Source organism: Staurois parvus, unplaced genomic scaffold (assembly GCF_062004578.1).
Source record: "Staurois parvus isolate SC_StPar_1 unplaced genomic scaffold, SC_StPar_1.0 ptg000300l, whole genome shotgun sequence".
Lineage (NCBI taxonomy): Eukaryota > Metazoa > Chordata > Amphibia > Anura > Ranidae > Staurois > Staurois parvus.
The window spans coordinates 544,000-567,506 of NW_028318096.1; the positions used below are offsets into that span (position 1 = coordinate 544,000).

General features: G+C 44.7%; 1 protein-coding gene across 1 annotated transcript in view; it reads right to left on the reverse strand.

The window, feature by feature from the left end:
* Nucleotides 1-6,753: 6,753 nt before the first annotated feature.
* The window catches only part of HSD17B7 (hydroxysteroid 17-beta dehydrogenase 7), a 62,571-nt gene continuing 45,817 nt past the window's right edge, over nt 6,754-23,507 (reverse strand). The window contains exons 8-9 of the mRNA XM_089683072.1: nt 11,374-11,472; nt 6,754-6,955 (exon numbers count right to left, since the gene is read on the reverse strand). Coding sequence (XP_089539198.1) covers nt 6,860-6,955; nt 11,374-11,472 — 195 coding nt within the window. The 3' untranslated portion in view covers nt 6,754-6,859. The remainder of the gene's footprint in view (nt 6,956-11,373; nt 11,473-23,507) is intronic.

The window sequence follows — 23,507 nt, forward strand, 5'->3', positions numbered from 1 at the left end:
AGAATGGTCTTAGTCACAAGCCGAGTCAGAATACCAGAAGAGTCACGAGCGTATACACAGAGCTGTAGCAAGACCAAGACACAAGACACAAGTGCAAAGAGCATGTGCAGATCCCAGGCTTATATGTACTCAGCCACACCCCTCTGGGGGATGGACCTCAGAGACCTGAAGGCATAAAAGATTCCCATCATGCTCAGCAGAAATCCAAGATGGATGCTAGCACATGGAGTAACATAACCTCTGGGAAAAGGTAGGACCTTGACAGTTTTACAGATGACGTTGTGTGCTTTGGATCATGAGTTGTTCCAAACCTTCTCCACACTTTTTTCTTCCCATCACTCTGCTACAGATTAATCTTAGTTTCATCCGTCCAAAGAATGCTTTTCCAGAACTGGTCTGGCTTTTTTACATTTTTTTTGCCAAGTCTAATCTGGCTTTTCTATTCTTCAGGCTTATGAATGGTTTGCACCATGTGGTAAACCCTCTGTATTTGCTCTGGTGAAGTCTTCTCTTGGTTGTAGACTTGATATGCCTACCTCCTGGAGAGTGTCCTTCACTTGTCTGGATGTTGTGAATGGGTTTTTCTTTACCATAGAGAGGATCCTGCGATTATCCACCACTGTTGTCTTCCGTGGATGTCCATGCCTTTTTATGTTGCTGAGCTCACCAGTGCATCCTTGTTTCCTCAGAATGTACCAAACTGTTGATTTGGCCACTCCTAATGTTTCTGCTATCTCTCTGATGGATTTGTTTTGTTTTTGAAGCCTTACAATGACCTGTTTCACTTGCATGAACAGCTCCTTTGAACGCATGATGTAGGTCCACAACAATAGATTCCAAATGCAAATACCACACTTAGAATCAACTCCAGACCTTTTACCTGCTTAATTGATGAAGAAATAAGTAAGGAGTACCCCACACCTGGCCATGAAACAGCTTTTGATTCAATTGTCCAATTACTTTTGGTCCCTTGAAAAAGGGGGGGTAGCTACTCTTAAGAGCTGTAATTCCTAAATCCTTCCTCCAATTTGGATGAACATACCTTTAAATTAAACCTGAGAGTGTGCGCTTGCAGCCCATATCTATTATATAACTATAGCTTGAATATGTTTTGGTACATACCTGAAAAAAACTAAAATTGTGCCTGTGTCCAAATGGACCTAACTGCATATACCTGGACAATTGATTCTTGGTGTGGGGGCTTTATTGTCAGATCCATTCAGGGAAAGGCCAAATAAACTGTGGAAAACCTTGTGCATGGGGAAACTGTTAGCCTGGAATCCAGACTCCCTGTCCAAATACCACCACAATTCCCTATACCAGTAGGATAGCCCTAAGGTTTCAAAGCCAATCGCTCTGCATTTTCCAAGTCAAATGGGCAGCAAGGCCAAAATCAGCAACAATGGAGTCTGCACCATTAAAAAAACAAATCAGCAATAGCATCTTTCATATTTCTATGTTTACATAAGCCCTTTTGCCAGTTTGTTTCCAACTGTCTGATTCACGTCAGTCTACTCTTAGTTTTCACACCATGATCAACCCCTGTTTTTTCAGGGTGTCCAATCATATTCTCTCAGGATTGGCTTTGCTTAATATGGACTGTTACTTAGTAAGGCTCCTTAGGTTTGACCAGTCAATCTTGGTAACCGCACCAAACTCCTGCTAGTAGAGCCTTTAGGGTCATATTAAGGTACACAAATTTCCTAGCACAATAAGAACTGTGGCACTTGCTGCCTCACATGGCACCGCAAACGAGAAGTTATTGGAGTTGATGGTAAAACACACCCCATTAAACAATTTATCCTTTGCAGTACCCCATTTGTAGTGTATGGGATTCTTTACTCTTGCAGCCTGCTGAATGTCAGCCGCACATCACATCCACTCAGAGTTTGGATTGGAGAGCATAAATGCAGCATACATAGTGGCAGAGAAAAATATTCTGTCCCACACCATTTTTGGTTTTAAATCAGAGGGGTGTAATGGGCACGGAGTAGTATGTATAACTGTGAAAGTCATTGACTGGTATTGAGGGAGCTAAGCAAGACAGATTCCAATGCATTATCCCACAACTCCTCATCCAATGGGCCTACATCCTGCTCCCATTGTTCCTTAGCCATACAAGGATGAGCTTCTAGGTATGGGAAAAGTAGCATGTCATAGCACCTGGATATGAAGCCCTTTGTATCCTTTACCAATTGAAAATAACGAAAGATGGGTGTGGGGGATAAAGACCAGTTGGTCAGAGGGCCTTGGGCTCAGACAGCATGGCAAAGCTGAAGATAGAAAAACTGAAGTGTGAAAGGGAGGCAGAACACAGCACATAGGTCAGAAAAGGAGAGATCCATTTCCAAAGATCTGCTTCAGGTGAATGATTCCATATTGCTTCCACATCCCTGTACACTGAAAGTGTTCTAGTTCCCCATAGATTGGATTGTGCCAGATGGGGCTATATTCACTGAAACCCACTACTCCCTGAAGGGCTCTTACCCTGAGCCAAACCTTCTGGTTAATGAGGAAGTGGGAAATGCCTTATCAGATGAATGAAAAGAAGACAAATCCAGTGCACCAGGAATATCTAAGGTTTTCATATGATGTCGTATAATAGAGCAGGCAGAGGAAGACTGCTGGGTAATGACACCCTCCCCCAACTGAAAGACCCCAATGAAATGCTGCAGTTGAACAGCCAGATACTATAGCCATGGGTTGGGCAGAGCCACCCCACCCCTGTCTTTGGGGCACTGAAGCTGCTCAAGTTTGATTCTGGGATATTTATTTTTCCAGAGTTAAGTCCGGAAGATAGAGTTAACCAGTCTAAAAATATATAGGGGGATCTCTACAGGGGAGTCATGGAGAAAGTAAAGTAATTGGGGCATACAAATCATTTTAATAAGGTTGGCCCTACCAATCAAGGAGAGCCAAAGCCTATTCCAAATCTTAATTTTAGCCTTGAAGCGATGGATGAGGGGTATGATGTTAAGTGCACAATACAGTTGCAAGAATAAGTATGTGAACCCCTTGGGATTACGTGAAGTTTTGCATGAATTGGGCATAAAATGTGCTCTGAACATCATCTAAGTCACAACAATAGAAGAACACAGTTTGCTGAACATAATACTACGCAAACATTAGATGTTGCCATGGTTTAATTGCACATAACGTAAACATTCACAGTGCAGGGAGGAAAAAGTATGTAAGGCCATAGCTTAATGACTTCTCCCAGAGCTAATTGGAGCCAGGAGTGAGCCAACCTCGACTCCAATCAGTGTGATGATATTGGATGTGTTGCTGACAGCTGTCCTCGCAGAAAAGAGCTCTCAGAAGACCTATGATCAAGAATTGTTGACTTGCATGAAGCTGGAAAGGGTTACAAAAGTATCTCCAAAAGCCTTGATGTTCATGTGTCCATGGTAAGACAGACTGTCTACAAATGGAGAAAGTTTAGCATTGTTGCTACTCTCCCTAGGCATGGTCATCCTGTAAAAATGACTGCAAGAGCACAGTGCAGAATGCTGCATGAGGTAAAGAAGAATCCCAGAGTGTCAGCTAAAGACCTACAGAAATCTCTGGCACATGCTAACATTTTTGTTGACACATCTACAATAAGGAAAATATTAAACAAGAATGGAGTACATGGGAGGACACCACGGAGGAAGCCATTGCGGTCCAAAAAAGAATATTGCAGCACGTCTGAAGTTTGCAAAAGAGCACCTGGATGTTCCACAGCACTACTGGCAAAATATACTGTGGACAGATGAAACCAAGATTGAGTTGTTTGGGAAGAACACACAACACTATGTGTGGAGAAAAAAAGGCGCAGCACACCAACATCAAAACCTCATCCCCACTGTAAAACATGGTGGAGGGAGCATCATGGTTTGTGGCTGCTTTGCTGCCTCAGGGCCTGGACGGATTGTTGTCATTGATGGGAAAATGAATTCCAGAGTTTATCAAGTCTTTTTGCAGGAAAACGTACGACCATCTGTCCGCCAACTGAAGCTCCGCACAGGATGGGTGATGCAACAGCACAATGACCCAAAGCATACAAGTAATTCAACAAAACAATGGCTGCAACAGCACAGAATACGCCTTCTGGAGTGGCCCAGTCAGAGTCCTGACCTCAACCCGATTGAAATGCTGTGGCATGACCTTAAGAGAGCGATTCACACCAGACATCCCAAGAATATTGCTACACTGAAACAGTTTTGTGAAGAGGAGTGGTCCAAAATTACTCCAGATCGTTGTGCAGGTCCGATCTGCAACTACAGGAAACGTTTGGTTGAGGTTATTGCTGCCAAAGGAGGGTCAACCAGTTATTAAGTCCAAAGGTTCACATACTTTTTCCTCCCTGCACTGTTAATGTTTACATGTTATGTGCAATTAAACCATGGCAACATCTAATGTTTGTGTAGTATTATGTTCAGCAGACTGTGTTCTTCTATTGTTGTGACTTAGATGACGTTCAGAGCACATTTTATGCCTAATTCAAGCAAAACTCCACGTAATCCCAAGGGGTTCACATACTTTTTCTTGCAACTGTGTATTTATATATATATATATATATATATATATATATATATATATAGACACACACACACACCCACACACTATATTGCCAAAAGTATTAGGACGCCTGCCTTTACACGCACATGAACTTTAATGGCACCCCAATCTTAGTCCGTAGACTCTGTAGACGGTTGGCGACTTCTATGCACTGTGCACATCAGCATGTTCTGACCCCGTTCTGACATTTTAAGGGACCTACCACTTCGTGGTTGTTTTTGCCCAGTTGCTTCCACTTTGTCATAATACCACTAACAGTTGACCGTGGAATATTTAATAGCAAGGAAATTTCACAGATGGACTTATTGCACAGGTGGCAACCTATCACAGTACCACACTTAAATTCACTGAGCTCCTGAGAGCAACCCATTCTTTCACAAATGTTTGTAGAAACAGTCTGTATGCCTATGCACTTGATAGCTACTGGCTGGCATGCTCTCCACAGCCGATCCAAAGTGTGCGCCACGGCCAAGCCGCACTTCCGGCTCTTCACAACATGCGCTCAAGAGCAACTGGCTATCCATTTTGGATTCTTACCATTTTCTTTAGTATGAGCGGCTGCTTTCTAGGACATGCATCTGTGTACATGTGACAGCTAGGCTGTATTTCAGTGTTTTTTTGTGAAGGAGTATGTGTTTTTTGTATATACACATACAGTATATATTTTCATTACACTTTTTTTATTATATGTATACACATATGCATCTGCCAAGTTCTAAATCTGGTGTCCACTAGATATAGATTCTGATATGGCACAACATTACTGGTAGTACTAGTCCAGGAGTGAGGAATTGTACATAATTCTGATAGGAGATATTTGGTACGTTTTTGTATACCCTCCTACAAATGGGAGGAGCTTTGGGGATTGATCATGTGACCCTATTCAGTTAAAGACTTGTTATGCAGCATCCAAAAATCTGTTCTGATGAAGAGCGGATCACCCCTTCAAACGCATCAGCCTTTTTGGAATGTCGCATTTGGGATTTGTCCAGGACACCTGGCATTCTCATGGTCATTGAGGAGTTTGATATGCCTTATCACTTGTGTTGTTTGTGAGTATATATCTACTCTTTTAATCAATAATAAAATCTTCATTGAGGTAATGCACTAGGCTGGTGCACCATCTGTCTCTTGTTTTTGCAATAAGATGGCAGTCTTTGGGTGGCTGGGCTGTAAAGCCGATCAATCACTCCCTCTGAGAGCAATCAGCTAATGGTGATGAAGTCACGACGCACGTGACGCAACGCGTCGGTTCGTCATTTCCTGGTGACGCATGTCCGGACGCCGCAGCCATATTGGATTCCCCCAAGTGCATGCAGATTTACCCATAGGCTGTGGTAAAAACGCTTATTGATGAAGAGGACCATGTGAGTGGAACTTTTTGTAGTTTTACCTTTTTCCTAATTAAACATACTACACTATGGAAAGTTTTCTTGTCTTTCTATGAGTTGAATAAGAGAGGAGGAGGAATAAGGAGTCTGCCAGAGGAGATACACCATTGAGGTGGTAACTGCTTTTGGCCCCTGTGTGGCTCAAGGAAGGGAGGTGAGCAGGCATTGCTGCCATTTGGAGGAGAGTATTTGCACCTAGAAGTGGAGATCACGTGTGTTTTTTTAAAAGCACAGTCACATGCATGGACATTTTTTCTGTTTCACTTATGATATATATGTCATGTGTATGAATTAGGCACTATCTTCATGTGGCTAATTAATTTGTTTCACTTATATATTCACATTTCGTTATGAATTTTGATATATGCACGTTATAATAGGTTTTTAAAGTGTGTGCCATTATTATAGTTTAATTATATTTGGTTGCATTATTTTTTTTCCCCACTAGAGGGAGGCATTAATATCTATTACATAGAGTTGTTACACAGGATTATTAGAATTATATCTATATTAATTCATTTTTATTTTTCAATGCACTTTATTGTATTTATGTGATATAAGCGCTTCACTATTTTTTCTTTTTGTTTGCACTTATTGGTATTAGTCAAGTGATAGCAGCTGTATTATAATAATCATTCCATTGAGCGCAGGAGGATTCCTTATATTTTAGCTAATGGGTAATATCACACAAATAAGCTAGATTTAGCAAAAATTACAGATTTTGCCTTTTGTCACAAAGTTAAGTCACAAAAATACAAATTACCTCGGTAAAAGAACTAGAACAAATAGTGAGGAGCCCATGTTTTAAGAACATAATTTATTTTACAAGATAATAGACTTGATTAGATCATGAATCAAGCATAAAAATACAAATTTAATGTATAAAGATTCTTGAACATATTTGCTTTTTACCGATTTCCCGGTATAACTTTGTTTCGAATGTGCATTTCCAATTCTAGAAGCTTTTTGTAAAACAAGTCACTGCTTCCCTCATCAAGGTCCATCTGAGTTAGAAAAGAAATGCAGCTGTTAGATTACTGTTTAGGAAAAAGTGATGTCATTCATTCTGACATTAACATGCTTTTTTTAAAAAATCCTTTGTTGTACTGCAATTTAATACATTTACAGCGCTGAATTAAACAGGTGCCTAGAGTTGTAAGCACTACTAACTGCTATGATGCCTGAAGCTCCTCTGAGCAGAATTAATGCAAATGGTGTACCAGTGACTAAAGCCTCAGCAACACTGGATGTTTTGCAAACTCACCCAGAAGACTTTCCTCCTGGCTGTAGTGTTTTGGCAGAAAAAACGCCTGACATTTTTAAAAGTGTGTAACACTTTTAGGCACGCTTACAAGTGTCAAGCGCTTGGGCGTTAATTTAATTGGCCAGAATAATAAGTTATTCTCGCCTTTTAAATGAATTAAAGATTAAGAGCAAAACGCAACTTGCGTTAATATGCGTTTAGAAGCATTTACAAGCGTCAAGCTTTTTTTCTGCCAAAACTCTGCTGCTCCTGGATGCACTTGCAGTAGGGTTTTTTTTCTGGTTATAAAAGCCCCTACTGCTAAAAACTGCTAAAAGTCTACATGTGCATGGACAGATACGCTAAAATGCAAGGAAGTTTAGAGGCAGGAAAGAGAAAAACAAAAATGCCTAACGTCCTCAGAAGCAGCTGCAAAAACATCCAGAGTGCATGAGGCCTAAAGCAGGGAGATAGAACTCATTACTTTCTATGGCGATGCTTGTTTATGAGCACTACAGATAGACACTCAGTACAGCTGTCTGCCCAGGAAGAGAGTCAATGAACTACAATGTCACTCCTCCACGTACTTGCAGTTCATTGAGAACTACAAGCCACCTGATACAGTGGCAGATGGGACTTGTACCGTAGTTCATTCATTTACAAATTGCTGTGGATGAAACATCTGTGTGGGCAGAGCTCCACATAACTGCGCTGTTTTTAATCCTTTAACACCAGTGCCAAACAGCCCTTTAATGGGTTTTGGATGCCGAGAGGCGGGTTTATGATCATGTGACCGCTGGGATTGGCTGTCACAGTGGTCATGATTGGAAAGCTCCCGATAGTTAGTAGCAGCTGGTACCTGTGCTGGGAACACACAGAGCGTGAGCTCTTGGTACAGGTTTGTTTACAATTTGGTAGACAAATATGCAGCCTCTCAACATCAAGGCCCACTCAGCGAGAAGCCACATATTTGCGTAACCTTGGCGTGAAGGAGGTAAATTGAGCCAGCGGATGGAGGGAGAAGATCCCCTACCCGCTGTCATGGGAATGGGGGGGGGGAAATCAGGTGAGGTGCAGGCAGACGCTCTTTAGTAACATGTTACACCCTAAATACAGGTGTAACATGAAACTACAAAAGTTAGACTTATTATTTTACAGTTGCAAAAAAATTAAGAACAAATCCCAAAGTCAGCAACAGGTCATTTTCATGTATAAAATGTATAATTTCCCATAAATAATCTAAAAAAAAAAACAAAAAAAAAACAACAATCTGTCCTTGGACATCAAGGATCAGTTTTAAAGCATAAAAACTTTAATATTTGGATTCAATGGCAATACAATACTACAGTACATAGCTTCTTCATTTACTGATGTCTGTGAATGAATGAGGCAGCTGTGCAGACAGAGCCCCTATTCTAAAAAGTGACAACTGTCACAGGGGGGTGAGCGCTGCAGGTAATGGAACACGTTAACAATAATAAAAAATCTCTGCCCCTCAGATGTGTTCCCCCAAATAACTTATTGTATACAGGTGATTGCTGCAATTTAAAAAATGTGCTACTGTACCACAAATAATAAATGGAAAAACCATAACTGCACGTATCACCCGAATAACCAATTGTATCAAATGTGCTAACTCGTGCACAACAAATATATACACCATATCAATTAGTGCTATGCCATATACAGTGGATATAAAAAGTCTACACACCCCTGTTAAAATGTCAGGTTTCTGTGATGTAAAAAAATTAGACAAAGTAATTAATTTCAGAACATTTTCCACCTTTAACGTGACCTATAAACTGTACAACTCAATTGAAAAATAAAACTGAAATCTTTGAGGGGGGGGGGAAGTAAACATAAAAAACTAAAATAATGTGTTTGCATAAATGTGCACACCCTCTTATAACTGGGGATGTAGCAGTGTTCAGAATTAAGCAATCACATTCAAAATCATGCTTAATAGGAGTCAATACACACCTGCCATCATTTAAAGTGCCTCTGATTAATGCCAAATAAAGTTCAGCTGTTCTAGTAGGTCTTTCCTGACATTTTCTTAGTCGCATCCTACAGTAAAAGCCATGGTCCGCAGAGAGCTTCTAAAAGCATCAGAGGGATCTCATTGTTAGAAAGGTATCAGTCAGGAGAAGGGTACAAAAGAATTTCCAAGGTATTAGATATACCATGGAACACAGTGAAGACAGTCATCATCAAGCGGAGAAAATATGGCGCAACACTGACATTACCAAGAACTGGAAATCCCTCCAAAATTGATTTAAAAAAAAAAAAAAAAAGACAGGAAGAAAACTGGTCTGGGAGGCTGCCAAGAAGCCTACAGAAACATTAAAGGAGATGCAGAAAAATCTGGCAAGTACTGGCTGTGTGGTACATGTGACAACAATCTTCCATTTCTTCACATGTCTGGGCTATGGGGTAGAGTGGCAAGATGGAAGCCTTTTCTTACAAAGAAAAACATCCAAGCCCGTCTAAATTTTGCAAAAACACATCTGAAGTCTCCCAAAAGCACGTGGGAAAATGTGTTATGGTCTGATAAAACCAAAGTTGAACTTTTTGGCCATAATTCCAAAAGATGTTTGGCGCAAAAACAACATTGCATATCACCAAAAGAATACCATACCCACAGTGAAGCATGGTGGTGACAGTATCATGCTTTGGGGCTGTTTTTCTTCAGCTGGAACTGGGGCCTTATCAAGGTAGAGGGAACTATGAACAGTTCCAAATACCAGTCAATATGGGCTCAAAACCTGCAGGTTTCTGCTAGAAAGCTGAACATGAAGAGGAACTTAATCTTTCAGCATGGCAACAACCCAAAGCATACACCCAAATCAACAAAGGAAAGGCTTCACCAGAAGATGAAAGTTTTGGAATGGCCCAGCCAGAGCCCAGACCTGAATCCAATAGAAAATCTGTGGGGTGATCTTAAGAGGGCTGTGCACAGGAGATGCCTTTGCAATCTGACAGATTTGGAGTGTTTTTGCAAGGAAGAGTGGGCAAATATTGTACTCTAATAAAATCAAAAGGTGTTTCAACAAAGTAATAGTTTAAGGATGTGCACACTTATACAACTATATTATATTATTTTATTTTTTACTTCCTTCCACCTAAAAGAGTTCTGTTTGTTGTTCAACTGAGTTTTAGAGTTTATAGGTAACATTAAAAAGGTGGAAAAAGTTCTGAAATGATTTATCTTTGTCTCTTTTTTTACATCACAGAAACATCACATTTTAAACAGGGGTGTGTAGACTTTTTATATCCACTGTGAAAAAATATGGTCATTATCCCACATATCATAAAGTCCCACAAAGTGCTTGTGCTTCAGGAAATAAGAGTGCTCTTGTGCCCCACATGGGCTTACACACACCCTTAATCATGACCACCTACACTATATTGCCAAAAGTATTGGGACACCTGCCCGTACACGGATTATGATCCAGAGTCACTGAGGTCTTTGGCAGGTTGGGAATATTGTTGAGAAGTCTCCCTGGAGTGAAATAAGAACACCTTAGAGAGTCCCACCACACCAGAACATACAGCAATCCAGTTCTAGCAGTATCAGACAATAGCTTCATTGACCCTTTCAGCACAGAGGAAGAGACCTTTTAACCCTGTATATGAACCTGCCAGCTAATACAGCATAGGACTGCAAGCTCCCTGAAAGAGAAGAACGCCCACACCATCAAAACAGGTCGCCCCATAAGCGTATATGACCATACTAGGGATAGGTGGTCATGAATAAAGGGTAAGTGTAAGTCCATGTGGGGCACAAGAGCACGATCAAAGGAAGACCACTCTTATTTCCTGAAGCACAAGAACTTTATGATTTATGATATGTGGGCCTAATGACCATATTTGTTTGCATGGCATAACACTGATTAATATGGTGTTTATATTTGCTGTGCACAAGTTAGCACATTTGATACAACTGGTTATTAAGGTGCTAAGCGCAGTTATTGTTTTTTCCATTTATTATTAATGGAACATGTTACATACTAAATACATGTAATATGTAAATACATGTAACATGTTCCAAAGTTGAACTTATCCTTTACTCGAACAGTCTATTATAAAACCAAGCCTTTTTTCACTTGAAATATACAGCTTTGCCTTTACTATAGTAAATACAGATTTAACTACCTTACAGAAAAGTAAAATACTAACCTTGAAAGGCTGAACATAACTGTTGCCTAATCCAGATGTACAGCTGTGATATTTCGCCAAGGGGTTAAGAGATTCTGGTCTTTGGTTAAATAACCACAACTGAAAAAAAGAATATATACAAAACAATAATGTTGAAAATTTCAGAAGGGAACACAGAAATGATCACTTCTACAAGAATGTGAATATTGCCAAGAGGCAGTAAATGTGGCCCCCGCCACCCCAGGTGGGGGTCTGGGAGTACAGGACATTAAAAAAAATACCCTCGGGATGGATAGCACTGGGAAACTGGGGAACTTCCAATCCTTGTTCTCTGCAAAATCAAGTTCTCTAAAAGCGCTGGGAATCTTCAAATTTAGAGCTGTCAGATTACAACAGTTATAGCCAGGTAAAGAACAGATTAAGAATTCTATGTCTCCCAATCTGATTGGTCTTAGTTTAGGAAGGCATTAGGGGTCTAATATAAATACATCTAAAATAAGAATTCATTAAAAAAAGTTAAAATCCCCCACCCAACACATATGCAAGTGTAGGGCACACATGCATACGTAAACAACGATTGTGCAACACATACTGGGAATCCCTGCACTAGCCAGAGTGAAAGATAATTCTAGGGTCACCATCTACGATAATCTCTATGAAAAACAAACAGTCTATGAATAGAAGACAGGCAGATCCATTGGTTCGTCATCCACAGAATACAGTCTCTATGAATGAAGGAGGTTGTTGATTTTTTAGAAAACTAAACTTATGCTTTAATAAATGCATACACATTGAAAAAAAATGTGCATTTATAAATGTTTTTGTATTTGCGGCTGCAAAGCACTGCTACAGCGATCAATGGATCAAAGGTGCAATGCACAGGCTCATGCAGACATGCCTGCCACATCTTTAGTTGTGGAGCTGGAGAAAGTGCCAATGGACTACAAATGTAGTAATGTCACCACACTTGTGCTCCATTGAGAATTAAAAGTCCCTCTGCCCTCTGATGGGACTTGTAGCCCCCTCATTTACATCTCTCTGTGAATGGATGGCATGGCTCTGCAGATGGAGTCACGCACAGCCACACCAAATTCAAAATGAAACAGAATCCGGTGGGATTCCTGCAGTGGTTAGGGCAGGGAAATGGCACCATGTTGTAGGTTACACCCTAAATATGGGTAGAACAAGAAACATGCTATGAAAGTTAGAATTAGCCTTAAACTAGGAAAGGGAATTCATTCTTTAAACAGCTACTTTGGAATTGTTTTTTTTTTTAGTGTAAAAAAGTGGTAAAGAGCGTGGCCAATGCAGAGAAAAAAAACATATATAAACAAATGCCAATCAGTACATTCAGAAATTGATTCTTTGAGAGGCATCTGTGCCATTAGGCATAGGACACATTCTAGAGTGGCCACAGGTTCCCTTATTTGTTAAACCTTGCCAGGCATCCTTTGGTAATAATGAATATGGTTAACATTAATATACTTAAACTATTACACAGAGAGAAAAAAGCAGGAAATCTGTTCTCTGGGAAGATACAAACTCATTTCTCAATTGACAATGTCAATAACGTATTTACTTTACAATAATTTAAAAGAATACAAAATTAAAAGAAATCTCTGCTTTATTGCTTAACTCTTTCACTGCCACCAATGTAAGGCATACAACGGCACAGAACCGCTTCCAGTTGGCCAGGTCAGTATACCTTACATTCACTGAATTCTCCCTTCTGCTATAAGCTCATGAACATATAGCAGAGCTTATGAACCTATAGCAGAACAGACTCTGCAGCCACAAATGCATTGAATAATGAACAGAAAGTGCTCTATTCAGCAGAGAAGGGGATTGAGGACTCTGTATCTGCAATCTGTCTCTCTCTATCTCAAAAGTACAATGTCAGATGACATGTTTATACAGTGAGGAACAGAAGTATTTGAACACCCTGCGATTTTGCAAGTTCTCGCACTTAGAAATCATGGAGGGGTCTGAAATTCACATTGTAGGTGCATTCCCACTCTGAGAGACAGAATTTATAAAAAAATTCAGGAAATCACATTGTATGATTTTTAAAGAATTTATTTGTCTTGCACTGCTGAACATAAGAATTTGAACACCTGAGAAAATCAGTGTTAATATTTGGTATAGAAGCCTTTGTTTGAAATTACAGAGGTCAAACGTTTCCTGTAGTTCTTGACCAGGTTTGCACACACTACAACAGGGATTTTGGCCCACTCCTCCACACAGATCTCCTCTAGATCTGTCAGGTTTTGGGGCTGTCGCTGTCGCTGAGCAACACAGAGTTTCAGCTCCCTCCAAAGATGTTCTATTGGATTTAGGTCTGGAGACTGGCTAGGCCACTCCAGAACCTTGATATGCTCCTTGGTTATCCTGGCTGTGTGCTTCGGGTCTTTGTCATGTTGGAAGACCCAGCCACGACCCATCTTCAATGCTCTGACTGAGGGAAGGAGGTTGTTGCTCAAAATCTCACAATAAATGGCCCCATTCATCCTCTCCTTAATACAGTGCAGTCGTCCTGTCCCCTTCGCAGAAAAGCACCCCCAAAGCATGATGTTACCACCCCCATGCTTCAAAGTAGGGATGGTGTTCTTGAGATGCAACTCATCCTTCTTTTTCCTCCAAACACGACAAGTGAAGTTTGGACCAAAAAGTTCTACTTTGGTCTCATCTGACCACATGACTTTCTCCCATGCCTCCTCTGGATCATCCAGATGGTCATTGGCAAACTTCAGACGGGCCTGGACATGTGATGACTTGAGCAGGGGAACCTTTCGTGCAATGCATGATTTGAAACCATGACAGTGTAGTGTTCTACCGACAGTGACCTTTGAAACTGTGGTCCCAGCTCTCTTCATGTCATTGACCAGCTCCTCCCTTGTAGTTCTGGGCTGATTCCTCACCTTTTTTAATCAACAGTGATACCCCACGAGGTGAGATCTTGCATGGAGCCCCAGTCCGAGGGAGACTGACAGTCGTCTTTAGCCTCTTCCATTTTCTAACAATTGCTCCAACAGTTGATCTATTTTCACCAAGCTGCTTTGCAATTGCCCCGTAGTCCTTTCCAGCCTTGTGGAGGTCCACAATTTTGTCTCTGGTGTCTTTTGACAGCTCTTTGGTCTTGCCCATGGTAGTAGTTAGCGTCTGACTGACTGTGGGGTGCACAGGTGTTGTCAGGGCTCCCAGGTATGACCAGAGGTGTGTGACTGAAGCAGGGAAACGCAGACTTCAGATATGTGATTAACAATGTAATTTATTAACGCTAACAATACAAACATAAACGCAGTGCAATACTAAACATAATACAGTGCAAACAAACCCAACCAACCACCCACAGATAACAGTACATACAAGCAAGCGTCGTCAGGCAGGCCGAGTCAATATCAATTGGGCAGGTAGGTACAGGGGGAGCAAGCGGAGAATGGTCGGGGTCACAGGCCAGGTTCAGCAGGTAGCAAGCAGCGTAGTACAGAGGGTCAGGCAGAGGGATGGTCAGGGTCACAAGCCAGGGATCAGAACAGGTAGCAAAGGAAAAGAAACAGGATGCAGGACAGATACAGGGCCCAGGACAAACACAACACCAAGGCAGAGTCTGCAAGTCTGGCCATCCCTTAAATACACCAGTATCATCAGTTCCAGGTGTTAGCTGGCTGAAAGGTTGAGTCTCTGATTGCTGGGAGCACCCGCTGGCCAGCCCTGGTACTGCAGATCAAAAGGCAGGTGAGTCCCACCATTGCTGGCCAGTCCATTCCTGACAGTACCCCCCCCTCAAGGAGCGGCCTCAGGACGCTCCAAACAGTCCTAGCTGGGAAAAATGTTCCACCGCCCGGGTCTGGTAACTGGCGGGATATCAAAGACTGGCACACCGGGCAGGACTCCGGGCAGCGGTACACCGGGCAGAGGCACATCGGGCTGGACTCCGGGCAGAGGCACACCGGGCAGAGCCACACCGGGCAGAGGCACATCGGGCTGGACTCCGGGCAGAGGCACATCGGGCTGGACTCCGGGCAGAGGCACATCGGGCTGGACTCCGGGCAGAGGCACATCGGGCTGGACTCCGGGCAGAGGCACATCGGGCTGGACTCCGGGCAGAGGCACATCGGGCTGGACTCCGGGCAGAGGCACATCGGGCTGGACTCCGGGCAGAGGCACATCGGGCTGGACTCCGGGCAGAGGCACATCGGGCAGGACCCCGGGCAGAGGCACATCGGGCTACCGGGCGAAGCGGCAGGCAGCGGGCCCCCGGGCGGAGCGGCAGGCACCGGGCCCCCGGGCGGGGCGGCAGGCACCGGGCCCCCGGGCGGGGCGGCAGGCCTCGGGCCCCCGGGCGGGGCGACAGGCCTCGGGCCCCCGGGCGGAGCGGCGGGCGCCGGACCCCCAGGCGGAGCGGCGGGCGCCGGACCCCCAGGCGGAACTACAGGTCTCGGGCCCTCAGGCGGAGCGGCGGGCGCCGGACCCCCGGGTGGAGCGACAGGTCTCGGGCCCTCAGGCGGAGCGGCGGGCGCCGGACCCCCAGGCGGAGCGACAGGTCTCGGGCCCCCAGGCGGAGCGACAGGTCTCGGGCCCCCAGGCGGAGCGACAGGTCTCGGGCCCCCAGGCGGAGCGACAGGTCTCGGGCCCCCAGGCGGAGCGACAGGTCTCGGGCCCCCAGGCGGAGAGACAGGTCTCGGGCCCCCAGGCGGAGCGACAGGTCTCGGGCCCCCAGGCGGAGCGGCGGGCTCCGGACCCCCAGGTGGAGCGACAGGTCTCGGGCCCTCAGGCGGAGCGGCGGGCGCCGGACCCCCAGGTGGAGCGTCAGGTCTCGGGCCCTCAGGCGGAGCGGCGGGCGCTGGACCCCCAGGCGGTGCGACAGGTCTCGGGCCCTCAGGCGGAGCGACAGGTCTCGGGCCCCCAGGCGGGGCGGCGGGCGCCGGACCCCCAGGTGGAGCGGCGGGCGCTGGACCCCCAGGCGGAGCGACAGGTCTCGGGCCCCCAGGCGGAGCAGCGGGCACCGAGTCACCAGGCACGACAGTGGGCTCCGAGTCAACTGGCATGACCGCTGGCACTAGGTCAGACATTGGATCGTCTGGCTGGACAGCGGGCATCGGGTCACCAGGCATCAGGTCATTTGGCTCGACAGCGGGCACCGTGTCATCTGGCAAGGCAGTGGGCTCCGAGTCAACTGGTATGACCGCGGGCACTGGGTCAGACATTGGATCGTCTGACCGGACAGCGGGCATCGGGTCACCAGGCATCAGGTCATTTGGCTCGACCGCGGGCACCGCGTCATCTGGCAAGGCAGTGGGCTCTGAGTCAACTGGTATGACCGCGGGCACTGGGTCAGACATTGGATCGTCTGACCGGACAGCGGGCATCGGGTCACCAGGCATCAGGTCATTTGGCTCGACCGCGGGCACCGCGTCATCTGGCAAGGCAGTGGGCTCCGAGTCAACTGGTATGACCGCGGGCACTGGGTCAGACATTGGATCGTCTGACTGGACAGCGGGCATCGGGTCACCAGGCATCAAGTCATTTGGCTTGACAGCGAGCACCGCGTCATCTGGCAAGGCAGTGGGTTCCGAGTCAACTGGCATGACCGCGGGCACTGGGGCAGACATTGAATCGTCTGGCTGGACAGCGGGCATCGAGTCACCAGGCATCAGGTCATTTGGCTCGACAGCGGGCACCGCGTCATCTGGCAAGGCAGTGGGCTCCGAGTCAACAGGCACGACAGTGGGCACCGGGTCATCAGGTACCGGATTGTCTGGCTCGACAGCAGGCATCGGGTCACCAGGTATGACAGCGGGCACTGGGTCACCAGGCATCAGGTCACTTGGCTTGCCAGCGGGCACCGCGTCATCTGGCAAGGCAGTGGGCACCGGGTCACCAGGCATTGGATCGTCTGGCTCGACAGCGGGCATCGGGTCACCAGGTATGACAGCGGGCACTGGGTCACCAGGCATCAGGTCATTTGGCTCGCCAGCGGGCACCGCGTCATCTGGCAAGGCAGTGGGCACCGAGTCACCAGGTACGACAGCGGGCTCTGAGTCAATTGGCACGACAGCGGGCACCGGATCAGGTACCGGATCATCTGGATCAACAGCGGGCATCGAGTCAACTGGCCTAATAGGATCGTCAGGCTGGATCAGTTCATCATGCTGGGTAGAGGCGTCCGGCCGAGTAGAGGCTTCAGGCCGAGTAGAGGCATCAGGCCGAGTAGAGGCATCAGGCCGAGTAGAGGCATCAGGCCGAGTAGAGGCATCAGGCTGAAGAGAGGCATCAGGCTGCGTACCGGCATCAGGCCGAGTAGAGGCATCAGGCCGAGTAGAGGCATCAGGCCGAAGAGAGGCATCAGGCCGAAGAGAGGCATCAGGCCGAGTACAGGCATCAGGCCGAGTACAGGCATCAGGCCGAGTAGAGGCTTCAGGCCGAGTAGAGGCTTCAGGCCGAGTAGAGGCTTCAGGCCGAGTAGAGGCTTCAGGCTGAACCACGGAAGGCAGGCTCACCGGTTTGGATACTGGCAGGATGGTATTGGTTGGAAAGAATTTTCGCTTTTTTCTGGTTTTAACTACTGGAGCACTGCAAGTAAACGCAGGTCTGTAAACGAATGGAGCAGCTGGAGACAGAGAAGAACTGGAGGATGGAACAGGAGAGGGAGCAGTTGCTACAGAGGGCTTTTTTACAGGGTTAAAGGCAGGATAGGTGCAGCGAGTGGGAACAGGGTACTGACATGCGGTAGATAGCCAAGTATACTGGGCTGTAACTGGAGGAGCTGTTGGGAATACAGGAGTAGAGTTAGAAGCAGGACTGGGTTTTTGTAAGCTGACTGAGGCTGGGTGCAACAAGTCTGTCCATGTCTGCAGTATGGGTTGAACAAAGCTCAGCTTACACAAAGCCTGTCTGGTCAATGACTGCACTGCGTTTATACAATCTCTTAGTGTCTGTGGTGAACATGTGGAATAACGCTCCAGAAAGTAACCCACATCATCCTCTAATAACCACACCAGGGACTCTACCTGGTCTGCACTAAATGGTGGCAAAAATTCATCCCTGCATTCGGGGGTACCAGATGAAACCAACTCTGCACAAACCTCAATCAAAGGCTGCACCTCAGAGAACTCTGTGCCCTGATCTACTAGAACATGAGCAAGCCGTATACATTCTAGCAGTTCATCCCGGGTATACTCCTTCAGAGTTTGATAAGCATACTCCCTGTCATCAAACACTAGCAGATATAAATACGCAACCTCATCCAGATCCATCCTTCCCATCAACAAGCCAAGATGGCTTCCCTGTGCAGCCACTTCTGGTCAGGATTGGCCTTGGTGTAATGTCAGGGCTCCCAGGTATGACCAGAGGTGTGTGACTGAAGCAGGGAAACGCAGACTTCAGATTAACAATGTGATTAACAATGTAATTTATTAACGCTAACAATACAAACATAAACGCAGTGCAATACTAAACATAATACAGTGCAAACAAACCCAACCAACCACCCACAGATAACAGTACATACAAGCAAGCGTCGTCAGGCAGGCCGAGTCAATATCAATTGGGCAGGTAGGTACAGGGGGAGCAAGCGGAGAATGGTCGGGGTCACAGGCCAGGTTCAGCAGGTAGCAAGCAGCGTAGTACAGAGGGTCAGGCAGAGGGATGGTCAGGGTCACAAGCCAGGGATCAGAACAGGTACAGTCATGGCCGAAATTGTTGGCACCCTTGATATTTTTCCTGAAAATCAAGTATTTCACACAAAAAAGGTATTGCATTAACACATGTTTTGCTATACACATGTTTATTCCCTTTGTATGTATTGGAACAAATATAAAACAGAGGCAGAAAAGCAAATATGACATAATGTCACACAAAACCCCAAAAATGGGCTGGACAAAAGTATTGGCACCCTTAACTTAATATTTGGTTGCACACCCTTTGGAAAACATAACTGAAATCAGTCGCTTCCTATAACCATCAATAAGCTTCTGACACCTCTCACCCGGAATTTTGGACCACTCTTCCTTTGCAAACAGCTCCAGGTCTCTCTTATTGGAAGGACACCTTTTCCCAACAGCAATTTTAAGATCTCTCCACAGGTGTTCAATGGGATTTAGATCTGGGCTCATTGCTGGCCACTTCAGAACTCTCCAGCGCTTCTTTGCCATCCATTTCTGAGTGCTTTTTGACGTATGTTTGGGGTCATTGTCCTGCTGGAAGACCCAGGATCTTGGACGCAAACCCAGCTTTCTGACACTGGGCCCTACAGTGCGACCCAAAATCCTTTGGTAATCCTCAGATTTCATGATGCCTTGCACACAGTCAAGGCACCCAGTGCCAGAGGCAGCAAAACAACCCCAAAACATCATTGAACCTCCACCATATTTTACCGTAGGTACTGTGTTTTGTTCTTTGTAGGCCTCATTCCGTTTTCGGTAAACAGTAGAATGATGTGCTTTACCGAAAAGCTCTATCTTGGTCTCATCTGTCCACAAGACGTTTTCCCAGAAGGCTTTTGGCTTACTCAAGTACATTTTGGCAAACTGTAGTCTTGCTTTTTTATGTCTCTGTGTCAGCAGTGGGGTCCTCCTGGGTCTCCTGCCATAGCGTTTCATTTCATTTAAATGTCGACGGATAGTTCGCGCTGACACTGATGCTCCCTGAGCCTGCAGGACAGCTTGAATGTCTTTGGAACATGTTTGGGGCTGCTTATCCACCATCCGGACTATTCTGCGTTGCAATCTTTCATCAATTTTCCTCATCCGTCCACGACCAGGGAGATTAGCTACAGTGCCATGGGTTGCAAACTTCTTGATAATGTTGCGCACTGTGGACAAAGGCAAATCTAGTTCTCTGGAGATGGACTTGTAACCTTGAGATTGTTGATATTTTGCCACAATTTTGGTTCTCAGGTCCTCAGACAGTTCTCGTCTCCTCTTTCTGTTGTCCATGCTTAGTGTGGCACAGACAGACACACAATGCAAAGGTTAAGTGAACGTCTCTCCTTTTTATCTGCTTTCAGGTGTGATTTCTATATTGCCCACACCTGTTACTTGCCCCAGGTGAGTTTACAGGAGCATCACATGCTTGTAACATTCTTATTTATCCGCAGTTGTGAAAGGGTGCCAATACTTTTGTCCAGCCCATTTTTGGAGGTTTGTGTGACATTATGTCGAATTTGCTTTCTTTCCTCCCTTTTTTTGTTTTGTCCCAATACACACAAAGGGAATAAACATGTGTATAGCAAAACATGTGTTAATGCAATACGTTTCGTGAGAAATACATGATTTCCTGGAGAAATATCAAGGGTGCCAACAATTTCGGCCATGACTGTAGCAAGCAGCGTAGTACAGAGGGTCAGGCAGAGGGATGGTCAGGGTCACAAGCCAGGGATCAGAACAGGTAGCAAAGGAACAGAAACAGGATGCAGGACAGATACAGGGCCCAGGACAAACACAACACCAAGGCAGAGTCTGCAAGTCTGGCCATGCCTTAAATACACCAGTATCATCAGTTCCAGGTGTTAGCTGGCTGAAAGGTTGAGTCTCTGATTGCTGGGAGCACCCGCTGGCCAGCCCTGGTACTGCAGATCAAAAGGCAGGTGAGTCCCACCATTGCTGGCCAGTCCATTCCTGACAGGTGTCTTTAAAGAGCTCAGATAGGTGCTACTACGTTAGATTAATGAGTGGAGTAGAGGTGGCCTTTTTAAAGGCACAGTAACAGGTCTTTGAGAGCCAGAATTCTTGATCTTTCTTAGGTGTTCAAATACTTATGTTCAGCAGTGCAAGACAAATAAATTCTTTAAAAATCATACAATGTGATTTCCTGAATTTTTTTTATAAATTCTGTCTCTCAGAGTGGGAATGCACCTACTGAATTTCAGACCCCTCCGTGATTTCTAAGTGGGAGAACTTGCAAAATCACAGGGTGTTCAAATACTTCTGTTCCTCACTGTACCTCCGATATTTCGACAAAAGCCTCTGCCCTCCCCAAAAAAAAATTAAAATAGTAAAATTAAATGATATAAAAAATATAATTAAGGGCCCAAACATATGGACACTGGTGCCTGTACAGCATGAAAGTTTTTCGTTTTGTTTATGTGACTGGAGCTGCCTGTCTGTGAGGACAAAGCCCAAGGTCCTAATCTGTGAGAGGTGCAGTCCCGAATGCCTGTCAGATTGGGACCTGTAGCTGTGTTCAGCAGTACTTTGCCACACATTGCAAAATTTATGTATGCCTGCATCATTTTATCGTGCAGCACACACATGGCGTTGCAATTGTGAATCTCTAGATGTTTTTTTTTTTGCATACCTTCAATTTTCGCGGTTTTGCAAAAAGTCACAATTTAAAATGTACATATATTTATTTATGAACTCATGACCATTTTATCTTTCAGATGTAGTAGAAATGTTGTAAGATATGTTGTGCCTGTATCTGCAAACAATGATTTTAGTTTATTTTTACTGAAAAAATAATTTTGATAAACATTTGTGCAACTATCGCGGGACTTAAAAAATCAGTAGCATCAACTTTTATTCTACCGGTCCCATGCTTTCAGAATATGTATAGTTTGGGAGTCTTTTACAAACTCTGAAAGCTGTAAGTGAAAAATGGTAACCTCCAGATTTTTAAAGTACTTTGCCTATTTACAGTTTTGCATACCTTTGTTTTTCATGGTTTTGCAAAAAAAAAGGTAACATTTTAAATTGACAAATATTGTTTATTAACTCAATACACATTTAGGAATCTTTTAAGTGATGTTGTGTTCTCTCAGTATTGTATAAAGAGATCAGGCAGCTGAATATCCACCAAGATCACCTTTACAGAAACAAACTATTGACAGCTGCAGCCAAAAGCTTGGTATAACCACTTGCTGACAGTATTTATATCTATGTATGGCAGTCAGCAAGGGATTAAACACACTTTGAAAGGTGTATAAGAAAAATCTGAAAAAAAAGGGAAAAATTGCAAATATGATCTGGCCACCTGTGTTTAGAAGTGAAGTGCAAGGCCTGGCAGCAAAAGTGTTAATATTCAAATTAATTACAGTGGCAGGATATACAGTCAGGTCCATAAATATTGGGACATCGACACAATTATAACATTTTTGGCTCTATACACCACCACAATGGATTTGAAATGAAACAAACAAGATGTGCTTTAACTGCAGACTGTCAGCTTTAATTTGAGGGTATTTACATCCAAATCAGGTGAACGGTGTAGGAATTACAACAGTTTGCATATGTGCCTCCCACTTCTTAAGGGACCAAAAGTAATGGGACAGAATAATAATCATAACTCAAACTTTCTCTTTTTAATACTTGGTTGCAAATCCTTTGCAGTCCATTACAGCCTGAAGTCTGGAACGCATAGACATCACCAGACGCTGGGTTTTATCCCTGGAGATGCTCTGCCAGGCCTCTACTGCAACTGTCTTCAGTTCCTGCTTGTTCTTGGGGCATTTTCCCTTCAGTTTTGTCTTCAGCAAGTAAAATGCATGCTCAATCGGATTCAGGTCAGATGATTGACTTGGCCATTGCATAACATTCCACTTCTTTCCCTTAAAAAACTCTTTGGTTGCTTTTGCAGTATGCTTTGGGTCATTGTCCATCTGCACTGTGAAACGTCGTCCAATGAGTTCTGAAGCATTTGGCTGAATATGAGCAGATAATATTGCCCGAAACACTTCAGAATTCATCCTGCTGCTTTTGTCAGCAGTCACATCATCAATAAATACAAGAGAAGCAGTTCTATTGGCAGCCATACATGCCCACGCCATGACACTACCACCACCATGCTTCACTGATGAGGTGGTATGCTTAGGATCATGAGCAGTTCCTTTCCTACTCCATACTCTTCTCTTCCCATCACCCTGGTACAAGTTGATCTTGGTCTCATCTGTCCATAGGATGTTGTTCCAGAACTGTGAAGGCTTTTTTAGATGTCGTTTGGCAAAACTCTAATCTGGCTTTCCTGTTTTTGTGGCTCACCAATGGTTTACATCTTGTGGTGAACCCTCTGTATTCACTCTGGTGAAGTCTTCTCTTGATTGTTGACTTTGACACACATACACCTACCTCCTGGAGAGTGTTCTTGATCTGGCCAACTGTTGTGAAGGGTGTTTTCTTCACCAGGGAAAGAATTCTTCGGTCATCCACCACAGTTGTTTT